Source organism: Emiliania huxleyi, assembly GCF_000372725.1.
Source record: "Emiliania huxleyi CCMP1516 unplaced genomic scaffold EMIHUscaffold_7, whole genome shotgun sequence".
NCBI classification, from domain to species: Eukaryota; Haptophyta; order Isochrysidales; family Noelaerhabdaceae; genus Emiliania; species Emiliania huxleyi.
In genome coordinates this window covers 1,417,549-1,437,033 of record NW_005196756.1, presented here as the reverse complement: position 1 = coordinate 1,437,033, position 19,485 = coordinate 1,417,549, and the positions used below count along the sequence as shown (strand labels likewise).

General features: G+C 66.6%; 6 protein-coding genes across 6 annotated transcripts; 3 read left to right on the top strand and 3 right to left on the bottom strand.

Annotated features, from left to right (window-relative positions):
- Positions 1–750: 750 nt before the first annotated feature.
- EMIHUDRAFT_96884 (hypothetical protein) lies at positions 751–2,139 on the bottom strand (the record flags this gene model as incomplete). The annotated part of the gene is made up of 1 exon (XM_005762023.1): positions 751–2,139. The coding sequence occupies one exon, from the start codon at positions 2,137–2,139 to the stop codon at positions 751–753; it is 1,389 nt and encodes a 462-aa protein (XP_005762080.1).
- A 1,674-nt stretch (positions 2,140–3,813) lies between these two features.
- Positions 3,814–4,002, top strand: EMIHUDRAFT_62132 (putative ABC transporter; the record flags this gene model as incomplete). The annotated part of the gene is made up of 1 exon (XM_005762022.1): positions 3,814–4,002. The coding sequence occupies one exon, from the start codon at positions 3,814–3,816 to the stop codon at positions 4,000–4,002; it is 189 nt and encodes a 62-aa protein (XP_005762079.1).
- Positions 4,003–8,239: 4,237 nt separating this feature from the next.
- Positions 8,240–11,099, top strand: EMIHUDRAFT_198232 (hypothetical protein; the record flags this gene model as incomplete). Its single annotated transcript, XM_005762021.1, has 9 exons — positions 8,240–8,861; positions 8,977–9,086; positions 9,159–9,275; positions 9,503–9,535; positions 9,684–9,704; positions 9,780–9,854; positions 10,025–10,155; positions 10,409–10,595; positions 10,752–11,099. 9 exons carry the CDS (start codon positions 8,240–8,242, stop codon positions 11,097–11,099), a joined length of 1,644 nt encoding a protein of 547 aa, XP_005762078.1.
- Positions 11,100–11,505: 406 nt separating this feature from the next.
- Positions 11,506–12,443, top strand: EMIHUDRAFT_198231 (hypothetical protein; the record flags this gene model as incomplete). The annotated part of the gene is made up of 3 exons (XM_005762020.1): positions 11,506–11,857; positions 11,974–12,185; positions 12,258–12,443. The coding sequence occupies 3 exons, from the start codon at positions 11,506–11,508 to the stop codon at positions 12,441–12,443; spliced, it is 750 nt and encodes a 249-aa protein (XP_005762077.1).
- Positions 12,444–12,765: 322 nt separating this feature from the next.
- On the bottom strand, positions 12,766–14,121 carry EMIHUDRAFT_198230 (hypothetical protein; the record flags this gene model as incomplete). The annotated part of the gene is made up of 3 exons (XM_005762019.1): positions 12,766–12,838; positions 12,973–13,873; positions 14,106–14,121. The coding sequence occupies 3 exons, from the start codon at positions 14,119–14,121 to the stop codon at positions 12,766–12,768; spliced, it is 990 nt and encodes a 329-aa protein (XP_005762076.1).
- Positions 14,122–15,417: 1,296 nt separating this feature from the next.
- EMIHUDRAFT_96881 (hypothetical protein) lies at positions 15,418–18,259 on the bottom strand (the record flags this gene model as incomplete). The annotated part of the gene is made up of 5 exons (XM_005762018.1): positions 15,418–16,355; positions 16,685–16,885; positions 17,002–17,101; positions 17,298–17,383; positions 17,440–18,259. The coding sequence occupies 5 exons, from the start codon at positions 18,257–18,259 to the stop codon at positions 15,418–15,420; spliced, it is 2,145 nt and encodes a 714-aa protein (XP_005762075.1).
- Between the last annotated feature and the right edge of the window lie 1,226 nt (positions 18,260–19,485).

Sequence of the window (19,485 nt, the reverse complement as noted above, 5' to 3'; positions counted from 1 at the left end):
CTTCGCCACCTCTACTCCGAGCGGCGCTGGCCGGACCTGCTCTCGCCGCCGAGGCCGCCTGCCCGGCCACTGCCTGGCCTCCCGCTGCCGCCCGCCGCGGATCCACTTCCGACCGGGCGGACTGCCGTGGTGGCGCGGCTGCGCGAGCTCCTTGCCATCCGCCGGCGGCCGCCGGTGTGGCTCGAGTGGTGGTGGTCGGGCGAGTCGGGTGGCGACGCGGACGCCGAGAGAGCGCTCGACCGGCTGCTTCCGCACTGGCAGCGGCTCGGCGCCGTCGCGCCGGCCGGCGCCGACTTCTCCTGGAACCTGCCGCGCATGGTCGAGCTGATGGAGGTGCTGCACGCGCAGGTTCACCCGGCGGTCGAGCGGCCCGCGCACAGCGCCCAAGCCGAGGCGAGCCGACGAGCGGCGTCCGCCGCCGAACGGCGCCGCGCAGAGGAGAACAAGCGGTGGAGCGTCCACGTCTTCCTGGGCCCGGGCGAGGCCGAGGCCCTCCTCCGTTCTCCGCCGCACGGTTCAGAGGCTCCTGATAAGTCTCCTGATCATCCTGGCTGAACTTCGAGTTTTTGCCATTTGCGACCCGGTGTGTATCGCGCTTTTCGTGGTGATTGGTGGCTGTGGCGCGTGTCTCTAACGGAGGCGCTGGAGTGGACGGCATTTGCCCGAATCAAGTAACTATTCAAAAGCATCCGCGGATCAGCGCTTGGCGGCTGGCTCCAGCCCAGCCGCTAGGCCAGCGCCACTACGGCTCTACCCGTCCCTGCGCCGGCGCTTTCCAGTGGGCCCAAGCGCAGCCTCGCACGCTGCCGCCGGGGACTTTTCCGGCGCGGCGCGGCGCAGCGCGGCGCAGATGCGCGCGCTGCCTTCTCCGGCGCCGCCGTCGAAGCGGAGTGAGACGGTGTCGTGTGGGGAGAGGGGCGTCTGGTCGCAGGCGGCGGCGTCGCGAGCTGTGGCTCCGGCGCAGCCAAACAACGGCGGCGGCGGTAGCGGCAAGGTCAGCCGGTGGCGCGGTGCGCCTCTCCCAAAGTTGGTCTCGAAGAGAGTGCTGCCCGGGGTCGGATCGCGGCCAATGCGGACGGCGAGCTGCGCGTCGGCGGACGCATGGCCGTCCGAGCCCGCGCCGGCGCCCGTGTCGCCCGCGCCGGCGAGTCGGCGCGTCGCTGCGGCCGCGGAGGCGTCGTCTGCTGGCAGCGGTGTGAGCAGCGGCAGCAGCGAGTCGGGCATCGGCTCGATGTTGCACGGCATGTGCCCCAGCCACACATTGACCAGCAGCGTCACGCGCGCGCCATCCACGCCGCCGCCGCCACCGCCGCCACCACCGCCACCACCGCCGCCGCCACCGCCGCCGCCACCGTCGCTGCTGCCGCCGCCGCCGCGGTTGTCGTCGTCGCCAGCCGCCCCGCGCGCGAGTGGGACCGCGCCGTGCAGCAGTTGGCCGTCGAATACGAGGTGCTTGCCGCGGCGCGGGTAGGAGAGCGTCGCCGCCGTCACGGCGCCGTACGCGCGGCGCACGGCATAGCCTTTGGGTGTGCGCGCGTCGACGAGGAGCGTCGGCGCGCCCGCGTCGGAGAGGTAAGTGACGGTGGAGAGGGCGGGCGAGATCGCAACGCCCAGCGCGTCCTGGCAGAATTCATCCACGTCCCAGTGGCACTGGATCGGCTCAGCCTGGTCGCCGGGAGTGCGCACCTGCGCCCACCACTCTGCACCCGAACGCGTCCGGTCTACTTCGAGGCCGCGCGTGTGCCGCTCGAAGACGGCGAGGGCGAGCGACTCCATCAGGCAGCGCGGCGGCTGGTCCGCGCCCTGCCAGTTTGAGCCGTCAAGCGAGTATACCACGGAGCAGTCGCGACGGAGCGATTCGAGCGTGGCATCGTCCAGGACCAGAGCGTCGCGGTAAGTCCGAGTGGAGCGATCGACGGGTGGGCAGCCGGCGACTCGGCCGTGCGCGTCGAGCGGTGGAACGATGCCTGAAAGCTCGTCTTGGGCAGTGGAGGCGTCGCTCTCACCCTCGCCTTCGTCCTCGTCGTCGCTCTCACCCTCGCCTTCGTCCTCGTCGTCGCTCTCGCCTTCGTCCTCTGATTCCGAGTCTGGCTGGGCGAGCTGCTGCAGCAGCGCGAGCTTTCGTGCGTCGTCGTCCATGTGCAGAGGGGCTGTCAGACGCGCCCGCAGCGATGCCTTGCTTGGGCTAGCGCGTGGCTGTAGAGATGGGCGCCGAGAAGATTTTTCTCGGCGCCGAGCTGCGGCCTTGCGAGTAGAGGCACACGCACGCTCTCTCGAGGTCTCTTGGAGCAGAGCCCCGGCGAGTCCTCGAATGAGCCCAATGGGTCCTCGGAGAGGGTACCCTGGGTGGGCGGGGCCTCTAGGACTTGCGCCGCCGCCTCCCCGGGGGAAATCGTTGTTTCCTTGGCAAAATCTTTCCCTTGGCGATATATAGTTAGAGGCTGCGCAGGCCTCCCCCGGTATTTTATTGGTCGATACGAGTAGAGCCGCATTATATGAAAACCCCAGAACGGGTCGGACACCGTCCCACCGTCGCCTCGCTACAGACGTCACGCCCCCGCGCGCGGGGTGGCGCGAGAGCGGAGAGGAGGCAGGAGCTGCTGCCGGGGCGCGTCCCGCGCGTGTGTGCCCCCCCCCCCCCCCCCCCGCGCGCTGAGCGCTGTCAGCGGTGGGCCACCTCTCGGCTCACGCCGCTGACCCAAGCACCCAACTGCATGCGTGGCGGCGCCGGCGGCGCAGTCAGAGTACAGAGAAGGCGAGAGTGTGCACAGGCTGTGCGCACCGCGGCCGGGAGCGGGACGGTGAGAGGCTCGCCAAGCACCGCTCAGCGGCGAGGGGGAGGGCGGTGGCGGCGGTGGCGACGCGCGAGGCGGTGGCAGCGGTGGTGCGGACGGTGGGATTGACAGGGGAGGCGGCGGCCACGAGCGGAGCGGCGGCGAGAGGGGGGCAGCGGCGAGGCGCGCGCCGGCGAGCGAGGCGCCCGCGCCATCAGAGGGACGCCGCCGCGAGATGGAGGGCGGCGGTGACGGAGGCGAGGGGCGAGGCGGCGGCGGCGGCGGCGGCGAGAACGGCGGCACCGAGTTTGTCTCGGTGAGCGGAGCGGCGGCGGGAGGAGGAGCAGCGGCGGCGCTCTCGCTGTTGAGCACGCTGTTTTGACACGCCTCCCTTCTTCTTCCCCGCTGGGCGGTGAGCGTGCCGTGAGTGTGTCGGCTGGAGGTCTGCACAGCCTCGCCCTCACCGGCGCCGGCAGTATTTGGAGCTGGGGCATTGGAACCCTTGGCCGGTTGGGCCACGGCGACGGGCAGGCCCAGTGGCAGCCAAAGAAGGTCGAGGCCTTTGCTGGCCAGCGCGTCGTCGCTGTGTCGGCTGGATGCGACCACAGCCTCGTCCTCACCGCCGGCAGCGCCGCCTGGAGCTGGGGCAGTGAAATCTTTGGCAAGTTGGGCCACGGCGACGAGCAGAGGCAGCTGCTGCCCAAGAAGGTCGAGGCCTTTGCTGGCCGGCGCGTCGTCGCTGTGTCGGCTGGAGAGAGCCACGGCCTCGCCCTCACCTCCGACGGAGCCATCTGGAGCTGGGGCAGTGGAGGCAATGGCCGGTTAGGCCACGGCGACGAGCAGCACGAGTGTGGCAGCCCAAGAAGGTCGAGGCCTTTGCTGGCCAGCCCGTCATCGCCGCGTCGGCTGGACAGCACCACAGCCTCGCCCTCACCGCCGACGGCGCCGTCTTCTCCTGGGGCCAGGGCGAGGCCGGCTGCCTAGGCCACGGAGAGGACCTGTCGAACCAGCTGCTGCCCAAGAAGGTCGAGGTGTGGGCATGACGGTGGTCGTCATCGCGCACCGGCTGTCGACCATCCGGAACGCCGACCGCATCTGCGTCGTCAAGGGGGGGAGGGTCGCCGAGGAGGGCCCGCACCACGAGCTCATGGCGAGGCCGACGGGCGTCTACGCGAAGCTCCTCTCGAAGCAAGTGGCGCTCCACTCGGGCTCGACCGGCTCCCTCTGACTCCGGCGCCGGTGGCAGCGCGGCAAACCTGGACGCGGGAGGGCAGGAGGCATGACGGAGGCTTGCGCCGCGAGCCAGCCGCGAGCCAGTATTGTAGCGAACGCGCGCTCTCTAACCATCGTTTCCTGAAGGAGCGGCCCGGAGTCGACGCTCTCCGCTCGCAGCGCTCGGGCCTGCCGCCTTGCCGGTTGGGCCGCGTTTTGGCCGCAGATAGCACACGGTGGTTTCTCTCATTGTTGTGCTGTGGGAGAAGCAGGGCACGCGAGATTCTTTATTGCGCCCACTCGCACCGCGCGAACACCTGTGCGCCGCAGTGGGTAGCGACTCGCACGGGTGGGGGCGTAATATTTTTTCTTGCTAGAGACAGAAGACCAGAACGGCATAGCTTTTTGGTGGGCCTCGCCGCAAACGCCTCCTCCCACCCTCCACCCGCGCCCGCAGCCTCCTCCGCACACACACACACACTCCCCGCCGCCGCACGCCTCGTCTCCCATGGACCCAAACCCGAGCCGCCCTCCCCGCCGCGGCTGCTCATCGCCGGCGCTTGCAAACGAACACTACAGCAATCACACCACCCTGCACGGTCGTCGGCGTTCCTCCGTAGATACAGCAAAATGGCGCCTACCACGACCGAGACCATGATCATCGTGCGCGCCCGGCCCCCGATCCTCCTCCGCTGCACCTGGATAGCACGTCGCCACCGCTCGCCGCCGCCTCGCCTTGTTTGTTGAGGGCCCCGTTGGACGCGGGCCCCCGGTTGGGCTTGGGCGGGCAAAGCCCTGTGGGGCCTTCCCGGGGGTTTTCTTGGCCCCGGCCCCCCTGTTCCGGGCACGGGTATCCCCTTTTGATCTTTTCCCAAAGGGGAGCCCCCCCCCCCCCAACCCCTGTTTTCCCGCGCCCCCCCCCCCAAAATCGGCCCCCAATGAGAGCCCCCCCTCCGGAGAGGGCCCCCCCACCGGCACCCTTTTGGTTAAACCCCCCCCCCCCCCCCCCCCCGCGCGCGCCCGCAGGAGATCGTCGACGAGTCCCTCGAGGCCGCCGGCATCAGCCTCCCCTACATCAAGAAGCAGCTGGGTGACAAGTACCCCGAGGACTTTGGCGAGATGAACCCGAAAACGGCAAAGAAGGCGCGTCGCCACGCGTCGCCCTTGTATTAGCACCGAGGTTTGGGGACATGCGCCTGTGTGTGTTGTGTCGAACAGGTGGTGAAGGCCGTGAAGTCCGCGGAGGCCAAGTCGCTGATTAAGAAGGCGGCGCGCGGCGAGAAATGGCGCACGATCCAAACCATTCCCAAGGGCGCGAAGAAGCAGCCGGCGGCCAAGCCGCAAAAGAAGAAGGTCAAGGCGGCGGCCAAGGAGCCCGAGCCGGTCGTCGCGGACGAGTCCTCGGACCCCGACGAGGAGGAGTGAACGATGCGCTCGACGCCGAGTCCCAATCCGTTTGACCGTCTCACATGGGTTGGCTCAGACTCTCGCGAGGTGAGGGCCCAGCGTGGGAAGGGTGGGCGCGCCGCGCGTGCCCCCCCGTTTTGTGCTCGGTCTTTGTCTTCAAAAGGAATCTCCTCCGCGTGTCGTTTCACGCCGCAGAACGTTTCGATTGCGCAAAGGGACGCGCGTCGCGTGATTTGGGGCCTGTCGCTCAGATAATTTGCGGGGCATGTGGGACTGGGTGGGGGTGGGGGTGGAGAGCACAAACGCGCCGCTCGTTGGCGACGAGACGAGAGATGCGCGCACTCTACCACTCTCCCAGGCGGAACGGGCGACGTGACCGAATCCATCCGTCCTTGCGGTTTTGTGTGCAGGACCTCGTCGCCAGTTTTGCGCCGTCCTTCGTGAAGCCATTTGTTGAAAGGCTGGCCGCTGTTACTGGGCTGAGCCGAGGGTGCTCTGTACACATCGTTGTGTGCTCATGGATCAGGATCTGGCAAAACGGCCGCGCGTGTTGCGACCCGCGCTTCCGTAGCGCCTCGGGGTGCCACTAGTAAGACTACGGCTTGCACTGGCCACTGCGTCGCGACCGACCTCGTGGCGGCGGCGGCGGCGGCGGCGGCGGGAGAGGCAGGGGCCAATAAATATTTGAGGAAACGCCGCAGAGCGCGCCCCGCCGCGTCGCAGCGTTCTGGCCTCTGCCTTGCGCCAGCGCTGATGCGATCGCGTCCGCGCCGTATGGCTCCGCGCTTCATATTTGGGACTGACAATCAAACACAAACACCCCCCCCCCCCTCTCTCTCTCTCTCTCTCTCTCTCTCTCTCTCTCTCTCTCTCTCTCTCTCTCTCTCTCTCTCTCTCTCTCTCTCTCTCTCTCTCTCTCTCTCTCTCTCTCTCTCTCTCTCTCCCTCTCCCTCTCTCTCCCTCTCTCTCTCTCTCCCCCTCCCTCTCTCTCGGGACTGGAGCGCACTGGCACTAACACTCGAAAAAAGAATTTTACTAAGGCCTAAAAGTGATGAAAAAACAAATCGCACAATCGTCGTCAGTACTGCTACGCATATGCACGGAGGCCCATATGCATACGCATCACATTACGCCCTCTCGGGAATACGTAAACTCGGTGCGTGTACGTCACTTGCCAGTCCAAATGCGTCGCATTACGCAGCCCGTCGAACGCCTCCCCCTTCAAAAATAAATAGAAAACGTCAATACATACACGTAATCATCGCGTGCGTGACGGTGCGATGGCCCTGTGGTTGCCTCATACGTACCACGTGTCACGTATACGGATTATGGATCTCCGCCGGTGCGCCGCGGCCCGCGGAGGGCGGGGCGTCTTCGACGTATCACGTATCCGCATTACGCATACGTCCTTTTCACCGCAAAGCTTTGCCCCGGGGACGGTGCAATGGCCCGCGCGGCGGGTGCCTTACGTACCACGTCTCACGTTTCCGGATTATGTATCTCGCCCCGCGCGCCCCCGAGCCCCCCCCCCCCCCTACGTATCACGCATACGCATTACGCATTACGTATTTTTCATCCTTCGTAGTCCAAGGCAATGTTACAAAGCATAAATTGTACAAAGACGATGGCAGTGAAGTGCCAAGAGAGACACCTTCTCCGCCGACAGTCAAACAGTTCCCTCGAGGTCTCACAGGACCCACACACAGCAGATTGCAGAGGCGCGCGGGCCTCGCCCCGACCCCTCGCCCCTTCGCGTCGGCGACGGGAGAGGAAAGGAGAGGCGGCCGAGCAGGCGAGGCCCGCAGTCATATCCCCTCACACACACAAAGATGGCTCGCACGACGCTGACTAGAGTCTAGGCCCGAGGAGGACCTTTGCAGCTGTCGCGCGTGCCGGGGGAGTGGCGCTGCGTGGAGGCACGGCGGGGCGGCGCGCCGACGAATGCTCCACACACTTCAGTCCGCTCACGCCGATGGGCGGCGGAAGAGCATGTTGGCAAATGCTCCGATGCCGGAGGGCTGATTGCCGTTCCCCGCCTATTAAGGAATAAAACGGATCGGAGCTAGTGGTGCTAGCCAACTTATGGCAGCCCGAGCGGCAGCGCCAGTGCGCGCACATAAAGGGGGGTGGGTGGGGGGTTAGGGGGTGGCTGTCGAGGGCTATGCCCGAGTCTGTTGTTACCAGCGCACATACAACCCTAGCCAACTTATGGCAGCCCGAGCGGCAGCGCCAGTGCGCGCACATAAAGGGGGGGGGGGTGGGGGGTTAGGGGGTGGCTGTCGAGGGCTATGCCCGAGTCTGTTGTTACCAGCGCACATACAACCCTAGCCAACTTATGGCAGCCCGAGCGGCAGCGCCAGTGCGCGCACATAAGGGGGGGGGGGAGGGGGGTTAGGGGGTGGCTGTCGATGGGCACGAGCCAGGAACAGGCTGTGGCGAGTTCGCTATTTGGTCGTGTGGGTGTGTATTCCGGGATTAGTCAATGGTACCGCGTCGGCGACGCGGGCGCCTTGCGGGCAGAGCCCTGAGCCACCCTTTGTCTTGCGCGGTCAGAAAGAAAGAAACGAGACGGTCCCAACGAGGGATGGGGGAGGAGGACAGGGTCCACACCTGCACGAGCAGGATTTTGGAAGGACGATCAGGGGCACAGGTGGGGCTCTCCTTCTCCTGACAGGGACACGACTTGCCCGCCAAAAGAATTCTACCATACTCGCCCCTCTTGCGACTTGCTCGACGCCAAAAGAAAGCCAATTCCGCACTTGGGCGCGGTGCACGGTGGCCTCCCAACTCCACTGGCGATCTCATCTCAGTCTAGCGACCTGCCTCCAGCTTCTCTGCCGTGTACCATGGAGCAGCCCTTCGTCGCCATCGCCTCAACCTTCACCTGCGACCCGGTCCGCCGGTGGGCCGAGTTCTGGCTCGAGCAGGCGGGTCTGAACGCATCGGTCTCTTTTGCCGCCTACGGACAGCTGGAGTTTGAGCTGCGGGGCCCTCAGGCGTTCCGTGGTGCAGCCTGCTGTGTTGGCCTGCTGCGCATGGACGACTGGCAGCGCGGGCACGCGCCGTTCGACGCCGATCGGTTTGAGGATGACCTGTCCACCTTCCTCGTGTCTGTACGCGGCGCGCTCGCTAACGTCCGCCGGCTGGTGATATGCATCTGCCCGGGCCGGCCGTCGGCGCACGCTCCGCTGCTCGCTGCCGCCGCCGAACGGCTCAAAGCTCTAGCCTCCTCCGAGCCGCGCCTGGCCATCATCGACGCGCTCACGCTCGCACGGCAGTACGCTGTGACGGACGTGCATGACGCGCTCGGCGACGAGATCGGGCACATGCCATACACGGAGCAGATGTGGTGCGCGCTCGGCGCTGCGGCTGTTCGCGGGTCGGTGCCGGCCCTGCTCCCGCCGCTGAAGCTCGTGGTGGTCGACTGCGACTACACGCTGTGGTCGCACGCCCTCGGCGAGGCGAGGCGTCTGCAACCGCATCCCCACAGCCACACGCGCACTGCCGACACACCGCGCCGCGCCGGGAGTGCGCGCGCAGACGCCGCCGGTGAGTCTTGCGCTGCAGGTGGGACCTCGCGGAGTCGTATGCGAGGCGCACCACCTCGCGCTGCAGCGGCGGCTCAAGCAGCTTCACGCGCGCGGCGTCCTCCTCGCCATTGCGTCGCGCAACGAGCCGGGCGAGGCGCGTGCAGTTCTCTCGGCCGCGCCGAGGCGGCGTCGATGTCGCGCTGACGTCAGACCGTGGTACGACCTTCGAACGCAGGTGTGGCAAGCCCTCGGCCGCGCAGAGGCGGTGCCGCCCGACGCGTCTGCGCCGCTGCTGCGCCGGTGCGACGTCAGCGCACACCGCATCGCGCGCGTGCTAGACAAGGGGGACGCGGTGGCTCGAATCTGTGCTGAGCTGCAGTGTGGGCCAGAGGCGCGCGCCGCGACCCTGTGACGCCGTCCTCCCCGCCCATCGGTTGCCCCCTTCACGCCGGTGTGCGTCCGGTCCGAGAAGCGGTCTCCCTCCCTGCCCACTGCCACGTCCGCGCCGGCATAGACAGCACCAGCGGCGACCCACCGGCGGCGAGAGTCGGTTGCCATGAGCGTGGCGCGGCCGCGTAGGCGTGCCTCTTCGTCGACGACAACCCAATGGAGGTTGCCGCCGTCTCCGCCGCTTGGCCCTCGATCACTTGCTGGTGCTTCCCGCAAGAGAGAGACGAGGCGGGGCCCCCATGGAGTGCAGTCCTTTGGGCGTGCGGGAGGGGCGGCATGGCCGAACATGCCCCCTGGCGCGCCGCCATAGGCGCTCTCCCAGCTCGAGCACGTCTGGCGGCTCGACGTGGCGGGCGGCGCGGCGGGCGGCGCGGCGGAGCTGCGCGTCTCGTCCATTCTCGCACAGGGCCAGAGGCGGGCGCTGCGCGAGCAGACTGGGTCTCTGGCAGAGTACCACGCTTCCCTCGGGCTGGAAATCCGCGTCGAGGAGGCTCTGTCGGCGGGGGGAGCAGAGAGGGCGGAGGGTGGGGGCGGCGCGGGCGGCGCGGACGAGGCGGGCGGCGCCGGCTCCGAGGAGCGGCTGATGCAGCTGCACCATACCTCCAGAGTACCGAATCCCGTGTGGGTTCAGTCCCGTGGGTGGTGTGGTAGGCCTCCGAGGAGCGGCTGATCGAGCTGCACCAGCGCACGAACCAGTTCAACGCGTGGAAGCGTCCGCTGCCCGCGCCCGCCCTGCTCCGCGCCTCCTCCAGCGAGGCCTTTTGCGTGCGCGTCGCCGACCGGTACGGCTCGTATGGGCTGGTCGGAGGGGCAGTGCTTGAGCGGCGCGGGGGGGCGCTCCGCGCCCTCAGCTTTTGCATGTCGTGCCGCGTCCTCGGCAGAGGCGTTGAGCACAGAATGCTGCGCGAGCTCGGCGAGCGAGCGACACGCGCCCGGCCGGCGTGCACCCGCGTCGCCGTCGGGGTGGTAGGCAGCCATCACCTCACCCCCACGGTACCCGAACCCATCCCCTACCCCCACGGTACCCGAACCCAGAGTCGCCGTCCGGGTGGTAGGCAGCCGCCGCAATCTGCCGCTGCGCCGCTTCCTCGAAGCGACTCGCGACGCCACCGACGGAGCGACGCTCGTGCGCGCGGTGCAGCGCGAGGGAGGCGCCGCCGCCGCCGCTGCAGAGGAAAGCGCGGACTCGTCGTTCGACGCGTGGGCGGGCGCGCCGCCGGAGGTATGGTACGACTTTCCGGCGCGCGCGCTCGCGGAGCTCGTCTTTGATCCCGAGGCGGCGGCGGCAGCGGCGAAGGCGGCCGATGCGCACGGCACCGAAGGCGGCGCTGGCGGCGTGCCTGGGGGTAGCGGCGCCACGGCGCAGTGGTCGGACGAGGCTCCGCTGGTGTGCATCGCCGAGCGGCTCGCTCGGATCCCACGCGAGAGTCGGAGCGTCGGGCAGGCGATGCAGGCACGTGGCGCCGCTCGGCCGCCGCTCCCCTTTCTGCCGCGGCACGGCGCCTCCGCCGCTGACGCGCTCAGCTTGCTGCGGGGCGTGTGGCAGCACGTGCTCGACCTCGAGGAGGGCGAGGCGGCGGCTCTCTCCGACTCGTCTCCCTTTGGAGCGCTCGGCGGCGACTCTGTGCTCGCGGTGGCGATGGTGTCGCTCGCAGCGAAGCACGGACTCACCCTCGCCGTCTCTGGCGAGGCGCCCGAGACGATGACGATGGGCACGCTGGCCTAGCAGCGGAATACCACCGCCGTACACATCTCTGCATTCCGACTAGCACTCAAGAGGGGACGTATTCAGCTGGATCTGCTTGTGTTCTCAGCGCGTATTCGCCGTATTCGCAGCAGACCCTGCTCGTGCTATGAGTACACTGCACGATACCGCATTCACACCCTGACCTCGGTGTGTTCACACCGCAGGTATGCTGGTCGAGAAGGGCCGCTCGTGGCGGGGGGAGAGGTGGGCGCGCCCCGAGAGACAGCAGCGCCGCGGCCACTCTGCCCGCGCCTTGCGGTGCGAGGGGGAGTGCGCGGCGGCGGGCGAGGTTGCCGCTAGATCGGCGGCGGCAGCGTCCCTCTCCCCTGGGGGTCGTCGGGCGGTGGCGCTTTCGATTCTCGAGCGCGACGGGCGCGACACGCAGATGCCGCTGAGGCCAATCGGCGGGATCGGCGCTTGCGCCGTCGGGGATCTCGCAAAGGCACGGGGCCTCGCCGCCGACGCGGAGTGGCTGCCGGCGCATGCCGCCGACAAGCACGGGAGCACAGCGCTCATGTGGGCGAGCGGGGGGGGGCACTTGCCCGTCGTGCGCTGGCTGTGCGAGGAGGTTGGCGTCGCCGTCGACGCGGCGAACAAGGACCGGCGCACTGCGCTGCAGTGGGCGTGCAAGACGGGGCAGTGCGAGGTTGCCGCCTACCTGCTCGACGTGGCTGGCGCCGACCCGACCTTGCGCATGAAGGACGGGTCGAGCGCCTTCGATTGGGCCGTGCTCTCTGGTGCCTCTCCACCCGTTCGTTACCCCATCGACGTCACACCTCCCCGCCTCCTTCGCCGCCACCGCCGCCATGCCCGCTCTCCCCGCCGCCATCGCCGCCACCGCCCGCCCTCACAGGAGACGTGCCGTCGATGGAGCTTCTGGCCTCGCACCCGCGTGTCGACATCGCCGCCCTCAACAAGTTTGGCTGCGCGGCGGTGCAGTGGGCGGCCGCCGCCGGCAGCGTGGCGACGCTGCGCTGGCTGCAGTCAAAGAGGCTCTCCCTTGGCCACGTGAACGACGCAAACCACGGCGCGGTGGTCAAGGCGGCGTGGAAGGGACATAGAGAGGTGCCCTCCCTCGCCCCCCCCCCCCCCCCATTCCGCCCAGAGGCATGAATGACAGGGCTCGACGCCACACAGGCACTCGAGTGGCTTCTCCTCGCCGCCGACGGACCACAGCTCGTCGAGCAGCTCGACCTTCTCGACCTAGAAGGCCGCACGGTTGCTGACCTTGCACGGCAGAACGGGCAGGGGCATGTGGCCACATGGCTCGACGGCCTCATCCGCGAGCGGAGCGGCGGCGCAAAAGGGGTAGGAACCAGTTAGCCGCTGACAGAGAGTTAGCCGCTCACAGTTCGCCGCTCAGTTGAGTTGACATGTCGTTCGAGGGCCACGCTAGTAACAAGACAGCAGACCTGGCGCGTGTTGGTGGCGAGTTACTTTTTGGAGACCGAGATGCGAGAAGATGGTAAAATGTTGAGGTTCACACGGGGTGTAAAACGTCTAGGGTCTCGCCGCGGAATGTGGCTCGTGTGTCATGGTGTGAGAGTAGTGAGAGTGGCCTGGAGGGCACTCTGCTCTCTGGGGGGCCACTCGACCACCTAGAGTGGGCCGCGCCACGGTCAGCCTGAACTCACCTGGCTAGCGCTCAGGTCTGCCCCACGCTGGGTGTCACTCTATAGTCGCCTAGGCGCGGCCACGGCCCAAGCTTCCGCCGCCACCTGAACCTTGGGGGCCACCTGTCTCCTCCTCACCACCACCACGACCTCTTGGGGCACCACCAGTGCTAGCACCTGCCCCCTCCTCTTCCTCCTCCTCCTCAGGAGTGTTGCCAGGAGGTGCAGTGCCAAAGGACATGCCTTCGCATGCCATTGTGCTCGAGTAGAAGCACGTCGCCCGCTGGTCGACAAGCGGTTCATTGAAGACGGTGTCCGCAGTCTCAGCCTGCTCTGCGGTCATCTTGCCCACGCTACCCAGCGCCGTGGCAGCACTGGACTGCGCCTTGGAGACGGCATCTTCATACATCTGCTCTTGGTAGTCCAGAATCCCAAGGAACGCGGCCAAGCGGGCCACCTCCGCCTCAACTGTGGATGGATTGGCCAAGTGGGTTTGGCTCAGCAGGAACACATTGGGGCCGCCGTTGCCTGAGCCACCAAGTGCAGCGGAGTAACCATTCGTGAAGGCCGCGAAGCCGCGGCTGCCAGCACCCATCTCGCCGTCACCAGAGCCAAGCGCTGCGCCGACATGCCTCTCCAAGAGCGGGTCGATGCCCGCAGCGCCCCCCCCAGCGAAATCGTTTGCAGCGACTATGTACTCCTTTGGCTCGCGCACCAACATAACGACCTTGCACGGAGACTGACCAGCTGGCGTGCTCAGGACTGAAGTCGGCAACCACTCGAACGACACGTGGGTCCCGAACAGGCGCCGGCCTGGTGCCTCGAGGTTGAGACCCGATCCTGACGGGTCCATTTCAAAGTCGTAAAACTCGGTGTGGCCCGACACTTCGCGCGCGCCGGTGAAAGCTTTGATGAGACCCAAGCCAGCCTCTTTGGCTTTGCCGGCGGGTGGTTGCGTCGCGAAAATCACGTCATCGGGCCGTGCCGCGATGGCGCGGAAGTTTGCGAGCCAGGTGGGATTTTTAACTGCGACAAAGCGCGTGCCGCAGAAGAAGTACTCAGCCTTTTTTCCACCCGAGGCCAGCTGCACTGTTGAGTTCAGCGGGCAGTCATTTGGGACGTAACTGAACCCTTCCACGCCTGGACTCGCACTCGGACTCGGTGGACCTGAACGCTCGCTTTGTTCCGCGCACACATTGGTGCAGTCTCCGCAGCAGTGTGTGTGTGTGTGTGTGTGTGTGTGTGTGTGTGTGTGTGTGTGTGTGTGTGTGTGTGTGTGTGTGTGTGTGTGTGTGTGTGTGTGTGTGTGTGTGTGTGTGTGTGTGTGTGTGTGTATCGCGCGCCTTGCGGGCGGGGCGCGGAAAAGAGGAACCCTTTTTCCCTGCCATCGCTCTCAAGTTGATCTCCCCGGTTTCGGCTGCTTGGCGGGCGCAGTGCTGGCGCTCATGGGTGCCTATGTGCGACGCGCGCTGTTGTCTGAATCGGGCTGGCGTCGCCCAAGTCTCGTCGGCGCCACCGCCTTCTCCGGGGCAGCGCTGCTGCTATACACAGCAGCAATGCCGCCGCCGCTGAATTTCAACCCAACAGGCGATGGCAGTGAACGCCGCGAGGCTGAAGAGGGTAGGGTTTGTGCTGTCCACACCAAACCATATCGACACGTCTCCGCAGATTGCAACCCGCTGGTGGGTCACTGCTCTGACGGCGGAGAGGACCGGGACATTGCGTGGCAGTGCATGCTAGATCCGCCCACCCGCACCTTCTGCGGATATGCCGGTATTATCGACCCCGTCCGCGACTTTGTGGACGGCGCGATCTGCGCCGCCACTGCAGGTCGAGTCTCCTTTGCGCTGCCGAACGGGCTACTCAATGCGCCGAACGGGCTACTCAATGCGCGTGTCAGCTTGGTGCATAGCTTCGTTTGCTTCACAAGCATCAAGGACGCGGGCGACCGACTCTGTATTCCACGTGTCTGGCACCGATCCATCGATTGCATCGAACCGGGGACGTCTCGGCCGCAGCTGCTAGCTCACATTTTAGAGGCTGGCTCAATCGACTTTGCGCGCGCGCATGGCCGCTCACCGAGGTTCCAGTGCTTCCATAGAGGCGGCTATGGATCAGTTGGCTGGCTGCATCTGCACTCTTTTGACGACTCGGCTGACCATATGTGCCCCGCGTCCTCATCAAGTGAAGGCAAATCTCCGAATCCCCACCCTCGCCAATACGTCTGTGCAGAAGGCTCTCTCAACATCACGGGTCGCGTCGAGCAGATGTTGCGGGCACTGTCCGCGCCGGTGCCGCTGGCGCTGCCGGCGGAAGGCAACTTTATCTAGAGCCTGCTCTAGAAACCATCCAGCGTAACCGTAAGCGGGGATCCGCTGAGGAGCGCAAGTAGTATTAACGCTGCACATGGCGGCATGGAGAGCCAGCCGCGTAGGGGCAGGGGGAAAGATTAGAGCGACAGCGTCATATTATTATTAATGTACATTGATCATTGTAGTTATCGCTCTGCGACTGTCTATACACGAAAGCGTAGAGCCGCTATACCCTATAAACTAAAGGCACGGCGTCCGCGGTATACGTCGAGAGTAATCTACACAGCTAGGTCCTGGAGACTATCATGGACTGGAGACCAATATCGAATATCGTCACAGAAAAGATCCGCGACCCTCGGCGCTCGCCCTTTCTCAGCGCCACGCGAGGTCAGCGACGAGCGATATGTGATCGCTCGGCCACTCAGCGCTCGGCATCGCCACGTCGCGCGTCAGCTCCTGGAGCGGCGGCCGTGGCGCGACGCCGACGACCTCTAGCCGCTCCGCGTCGACGCAGATCCAATCTATGGACGTGGCGTAGCGTGGCACCACATGCGTCGGTGGCGAATCCAGGGAGTAGACCGACTGCAACGGCTTCGGGTGCGAGAGGCACACACCCGCTGCACGTGCCGCCCACAGACGAACTTCCGCAGCCTCGCCGGCAGCCAGCGCCGCCGCGCTGCCTTCGGACGCAGCCCGCGAGCGCAGCTCCACCTTCGCCTTGAGGAGCCGCTGCATGAGCTCGCCGAGCCGCGTGTGCGCTCTCGTGTACCAGGAGGTGGCCTGCACGTCGTTGGCAGGGGTGGACACAGCGGCAAGCGGTAGCTGCAGCTGCCGCGCAACCTGCGGCACGAGTGTAGGGTCAAACGCTGCTGCTGGGCGCACACACGGCCCGATGGAGGCTCGCACCTCGGCCGCCGCGAGGGGCCTTGAGGTGTACAAGGAGCGCCCTCTGGCCGCGTCGTCCAAAATTGAAGCTGCGAGGCGCGTGACCGCCCCTCGTCCGCCGGCTGCCTGCTCGTCCGTCCGCTCGTCCGGCGACCGCGCGAGGGTCGTTGCGGCGACGCGGAGCAAGTGGTGCTCGCGTGCGACGCGCCGCGCGACTTCGAATGTCGCGTCGGGACAAGCCGCGCCGTCCGCGCCAGCGGCCACTCCCACGCCGTCGTCCGACCCGTCGGCGAGCCGAGCCCACGCCGCCTCGACCTCGGCGTCGCCAACAGCGTCCCAACCTGCCCCGAGAGTGGCGGCGGCTTGCCGCGCCGCGACGCCCGCCGCCTCCTCGAGCTCGAGCGACGGCGCCCAGTTGAGCGCGCCTAGACACCAATCGTGTGACGCTGCACCCACCGGTCCTCCTGCTCTGCCGCCATCGGGGCGCATCATCCGCCGTGCAGCCAGTCTGGATCGCCCGCCTCCACGCGCCCCGTTGTCAGCAGCTTGATCGCGGCGTCGCTCGCGTCGGCGTTGAGGTCCCCAGCGACGATGCGCGGGGTCGCCGCAGGGAGGTGCTCAGCCCACGAGTCCATCTCTTCGAGCAACGCCGCCGTCTGAAGCAAGCGCACGTGCATCGCGGGGTTGGAGAAGTAGAGGTGGGTGTTGGCCACAAGCGCGTGGCGGCGTTCTCCGCTCCCGCTGCTGCCGTCACCGCCGCTGCCGCCCGGCGCTGCTTCGCGCAAGAGCAAGAGCTGGGCAACTGTGGGCAGCCGCCGCACGCCCTCCCGGGTGCCTGCGTGCGAGTCGAGGAGAGGCGCGGCGGCTGCCGGTGCGCCCGACGGCCCGATTGCGAGCGAGACCTCTCGCATCTCGACCATCTCGAGCGCGCCGGTGCGCACAAACGCAGCGAGGCCTGCGGCGCGGCACGCCCGGACGAGTGCAAATGAGCCGTCCGCGCCAGCCATCAAGGAGGCCGTGGTGTGTCGGCGCACGACGCCGTCCTCGGCTGTATCTCGGCTGTTATCTCACCCTCAGAGCTCGTGGCGCCGGCCTTGCTGGTGTACACGCACGAGAAGCCCAGCTGCCGCATCGACGGCGCCCAGAAGGTTTCGAACCACTTGCGGTCCACCTGACGAGTACTCGAGAGACGGCTCTGAACTCCGCGTCTACGCCTCGAGATCGGGGGAGGTATGTGGGGAGGCTCCCCTTCTACCTAGCCGTCGCCTGCGCCGTGTCTGTCGTGTGAATCGTGCGACCGCCTTTTGTTGTGAACTTCTATCTAGCAGCACGCTCCCCTGCCTCTTGCAGTTTCTATCTAGCAGCACCTCTTGCAGGAGCGCGACGTCGGGCGAGAAGGCGAGCACCTGACACACGCTCACTCGGCCCTGCAAGGCGAAGCACGGCAGTCGGTCTACGCGGCAGGTAGCAGCGCCTCGGCGAGCAGTCGCGGCATGCGGTGCGCCGGACGCGTCAGCCGCGGGCTGCAGTAGGAGTGGAGGCCGCCGGCGGCGCCCCAGTGCCGCGAGTAGCAGTCGGCGAGAATGTTGTACGAGAGCACGCGGAGGATGCCGGCGCCGCTGCCGCCACGCCCCGCCGCCGCAGCCCGCCTCAGAGCGCCGAGGCGCCGTACGAGCAGCGGCCGAGCCGGAGGCGCCTCCACTGCTGCTGCGGCCTCAGCGACGCATGCGAGTAGCGGGAGCGCGGCGAGGGCACGGCTTGTGGCCGGCGGCGCCGCGCGCACGCGAAGCCGCGACCCAAGGTCCGCGTCGGACGGCGTGTACGTCCTCCCGAACCCCAGAGGCTGCCACTCACCGTCTCGGCTTCCGCTCGCCGTATCGGTAGGGAGCCCTTCCCACACCCAACGGCACTCTTCCGCGGCGCAGCCAAGCGTCTTGATCACCGGCGTCAATGGCACGCCTACGAACGGCACCACCGCCGGCAGCACCAAGGATGCGACCTCTGCAGGTTCCCAAACCACGTCAAGCGACATGCCGCCCACCTGAAGGTGCGCCGCCGTCGACCACGCGTGCAGCGCATTCGTTGCCGGATGCAGCTCAAGCCCGCCTGCATCAAATAGCATGCAGCGCTCGGCGTTCTTTGAGCCCTGCGGTGCGAGAGCCCGTCCGACGCGGCCAAGAGAGCGCGAGACAGCTTCCGCCGCTGGCCGCTGCAGCGTCCGAACCGGCTGACCTTGGACGTGAACCTTGACCAGAACGATGTCCGCAGCGCGACGGGCGACGATTGGCAGTGTCGCGAGAGGGAGTAGGAGCACGTTCATGGTGTGCATGCGCTGCGCAGCGGCCACAGCCTCTCCCCACTTAGGCTCCGTTTTGTGGACAAACCTACGCCACCTCGACCACCTCGACCACCTCGGCCGAGGCCGCTGCCGCGGCCCCTCCCGCGCCTGCGGGGCGCCCCGGGGCGCTCAGATGGCCCTCGCCGCCCCCGCCCCCCTTCCCGCCGCCGACGCGGCGCCCCGATCGCGCGTCGTTATCACTGAAGAGCTGCGCCGCGAGACGTCTCGGCCGGCGACGCGGCCCGGCTGTTTACAGCGTCGAGTATCCTCGACGTTTGCCGCAGCTGCGTGCAGCTTCCAAGGGAGTCAGCGCCCTTGCACATGACATGCCTCCCGGTAAGGGGTCGGCTTCGTGGGTTGGCTGCAATGCGCGCTCGATGCGATAAGTGGGGTACGTCCGTCGACAAGCTTCCTATGCTCGACACCCTCGTCGGCGGGTGAAGCCAAACGCTTCTGTGATCGGTCCGGAACTTTGAACTTCAACGAACCGGGGGACCGGGCACAGTAGTTGACAGTGGCCTTTGGATGCTTCCTGCATCACGAACGTAGTGCCGCAAGCAGCCACAGCCAGCACCTTCCAACAGTTGTGCAACATCGCGAACCGTGGCTATGAGGCTCGGCTCCGGTCCGATTTTGTATCCCGAGGTGGTGCTCAGAGCCGAGCAAGGGGGGCGAGCGCCGAGCACAAGGGGTCGGACAGAGTTGTCATCCCCGGCGCGAGGCAGCCAGCTGTCTCTTGTGAGCCTCTCTCGGTGGCGGTGCCGGAGAAAAAAATGCCGAAGGCGTTTGTTCTGAAATCACTTTAAAAAACATACGTACGAGTACATACCACGTAGCTGGATACCGTCTTCAATGGTATTAGTGCGCACACCGCGGCAGGGACACTACACACAGTACTCACAGTCACACAGGAAGAGTGTGCCCCATATCCCATACGGACCTTGCACAAAACCATTTCCTTCTAAGCAGTGTGGGGGTGTGTTCTGGCGAGTGGTGATGAGTAGGAATAGACTAGCCAGTACTATTTCTAACTTCATGACGCAACCGCAGACATGACGCACCTAACCGGAAAATGAATTCATAGCTTATGATTTCGAGCATTCAGAGGAGACCGTGGAGCGTGGTGTGTGACCTTCAGCATTGGTTAGACGCTGATATCGCTCAGCCACATTCGAGGTGCGTGCCGACAACTTGGTGGGCTCGGGCTCACATATTTG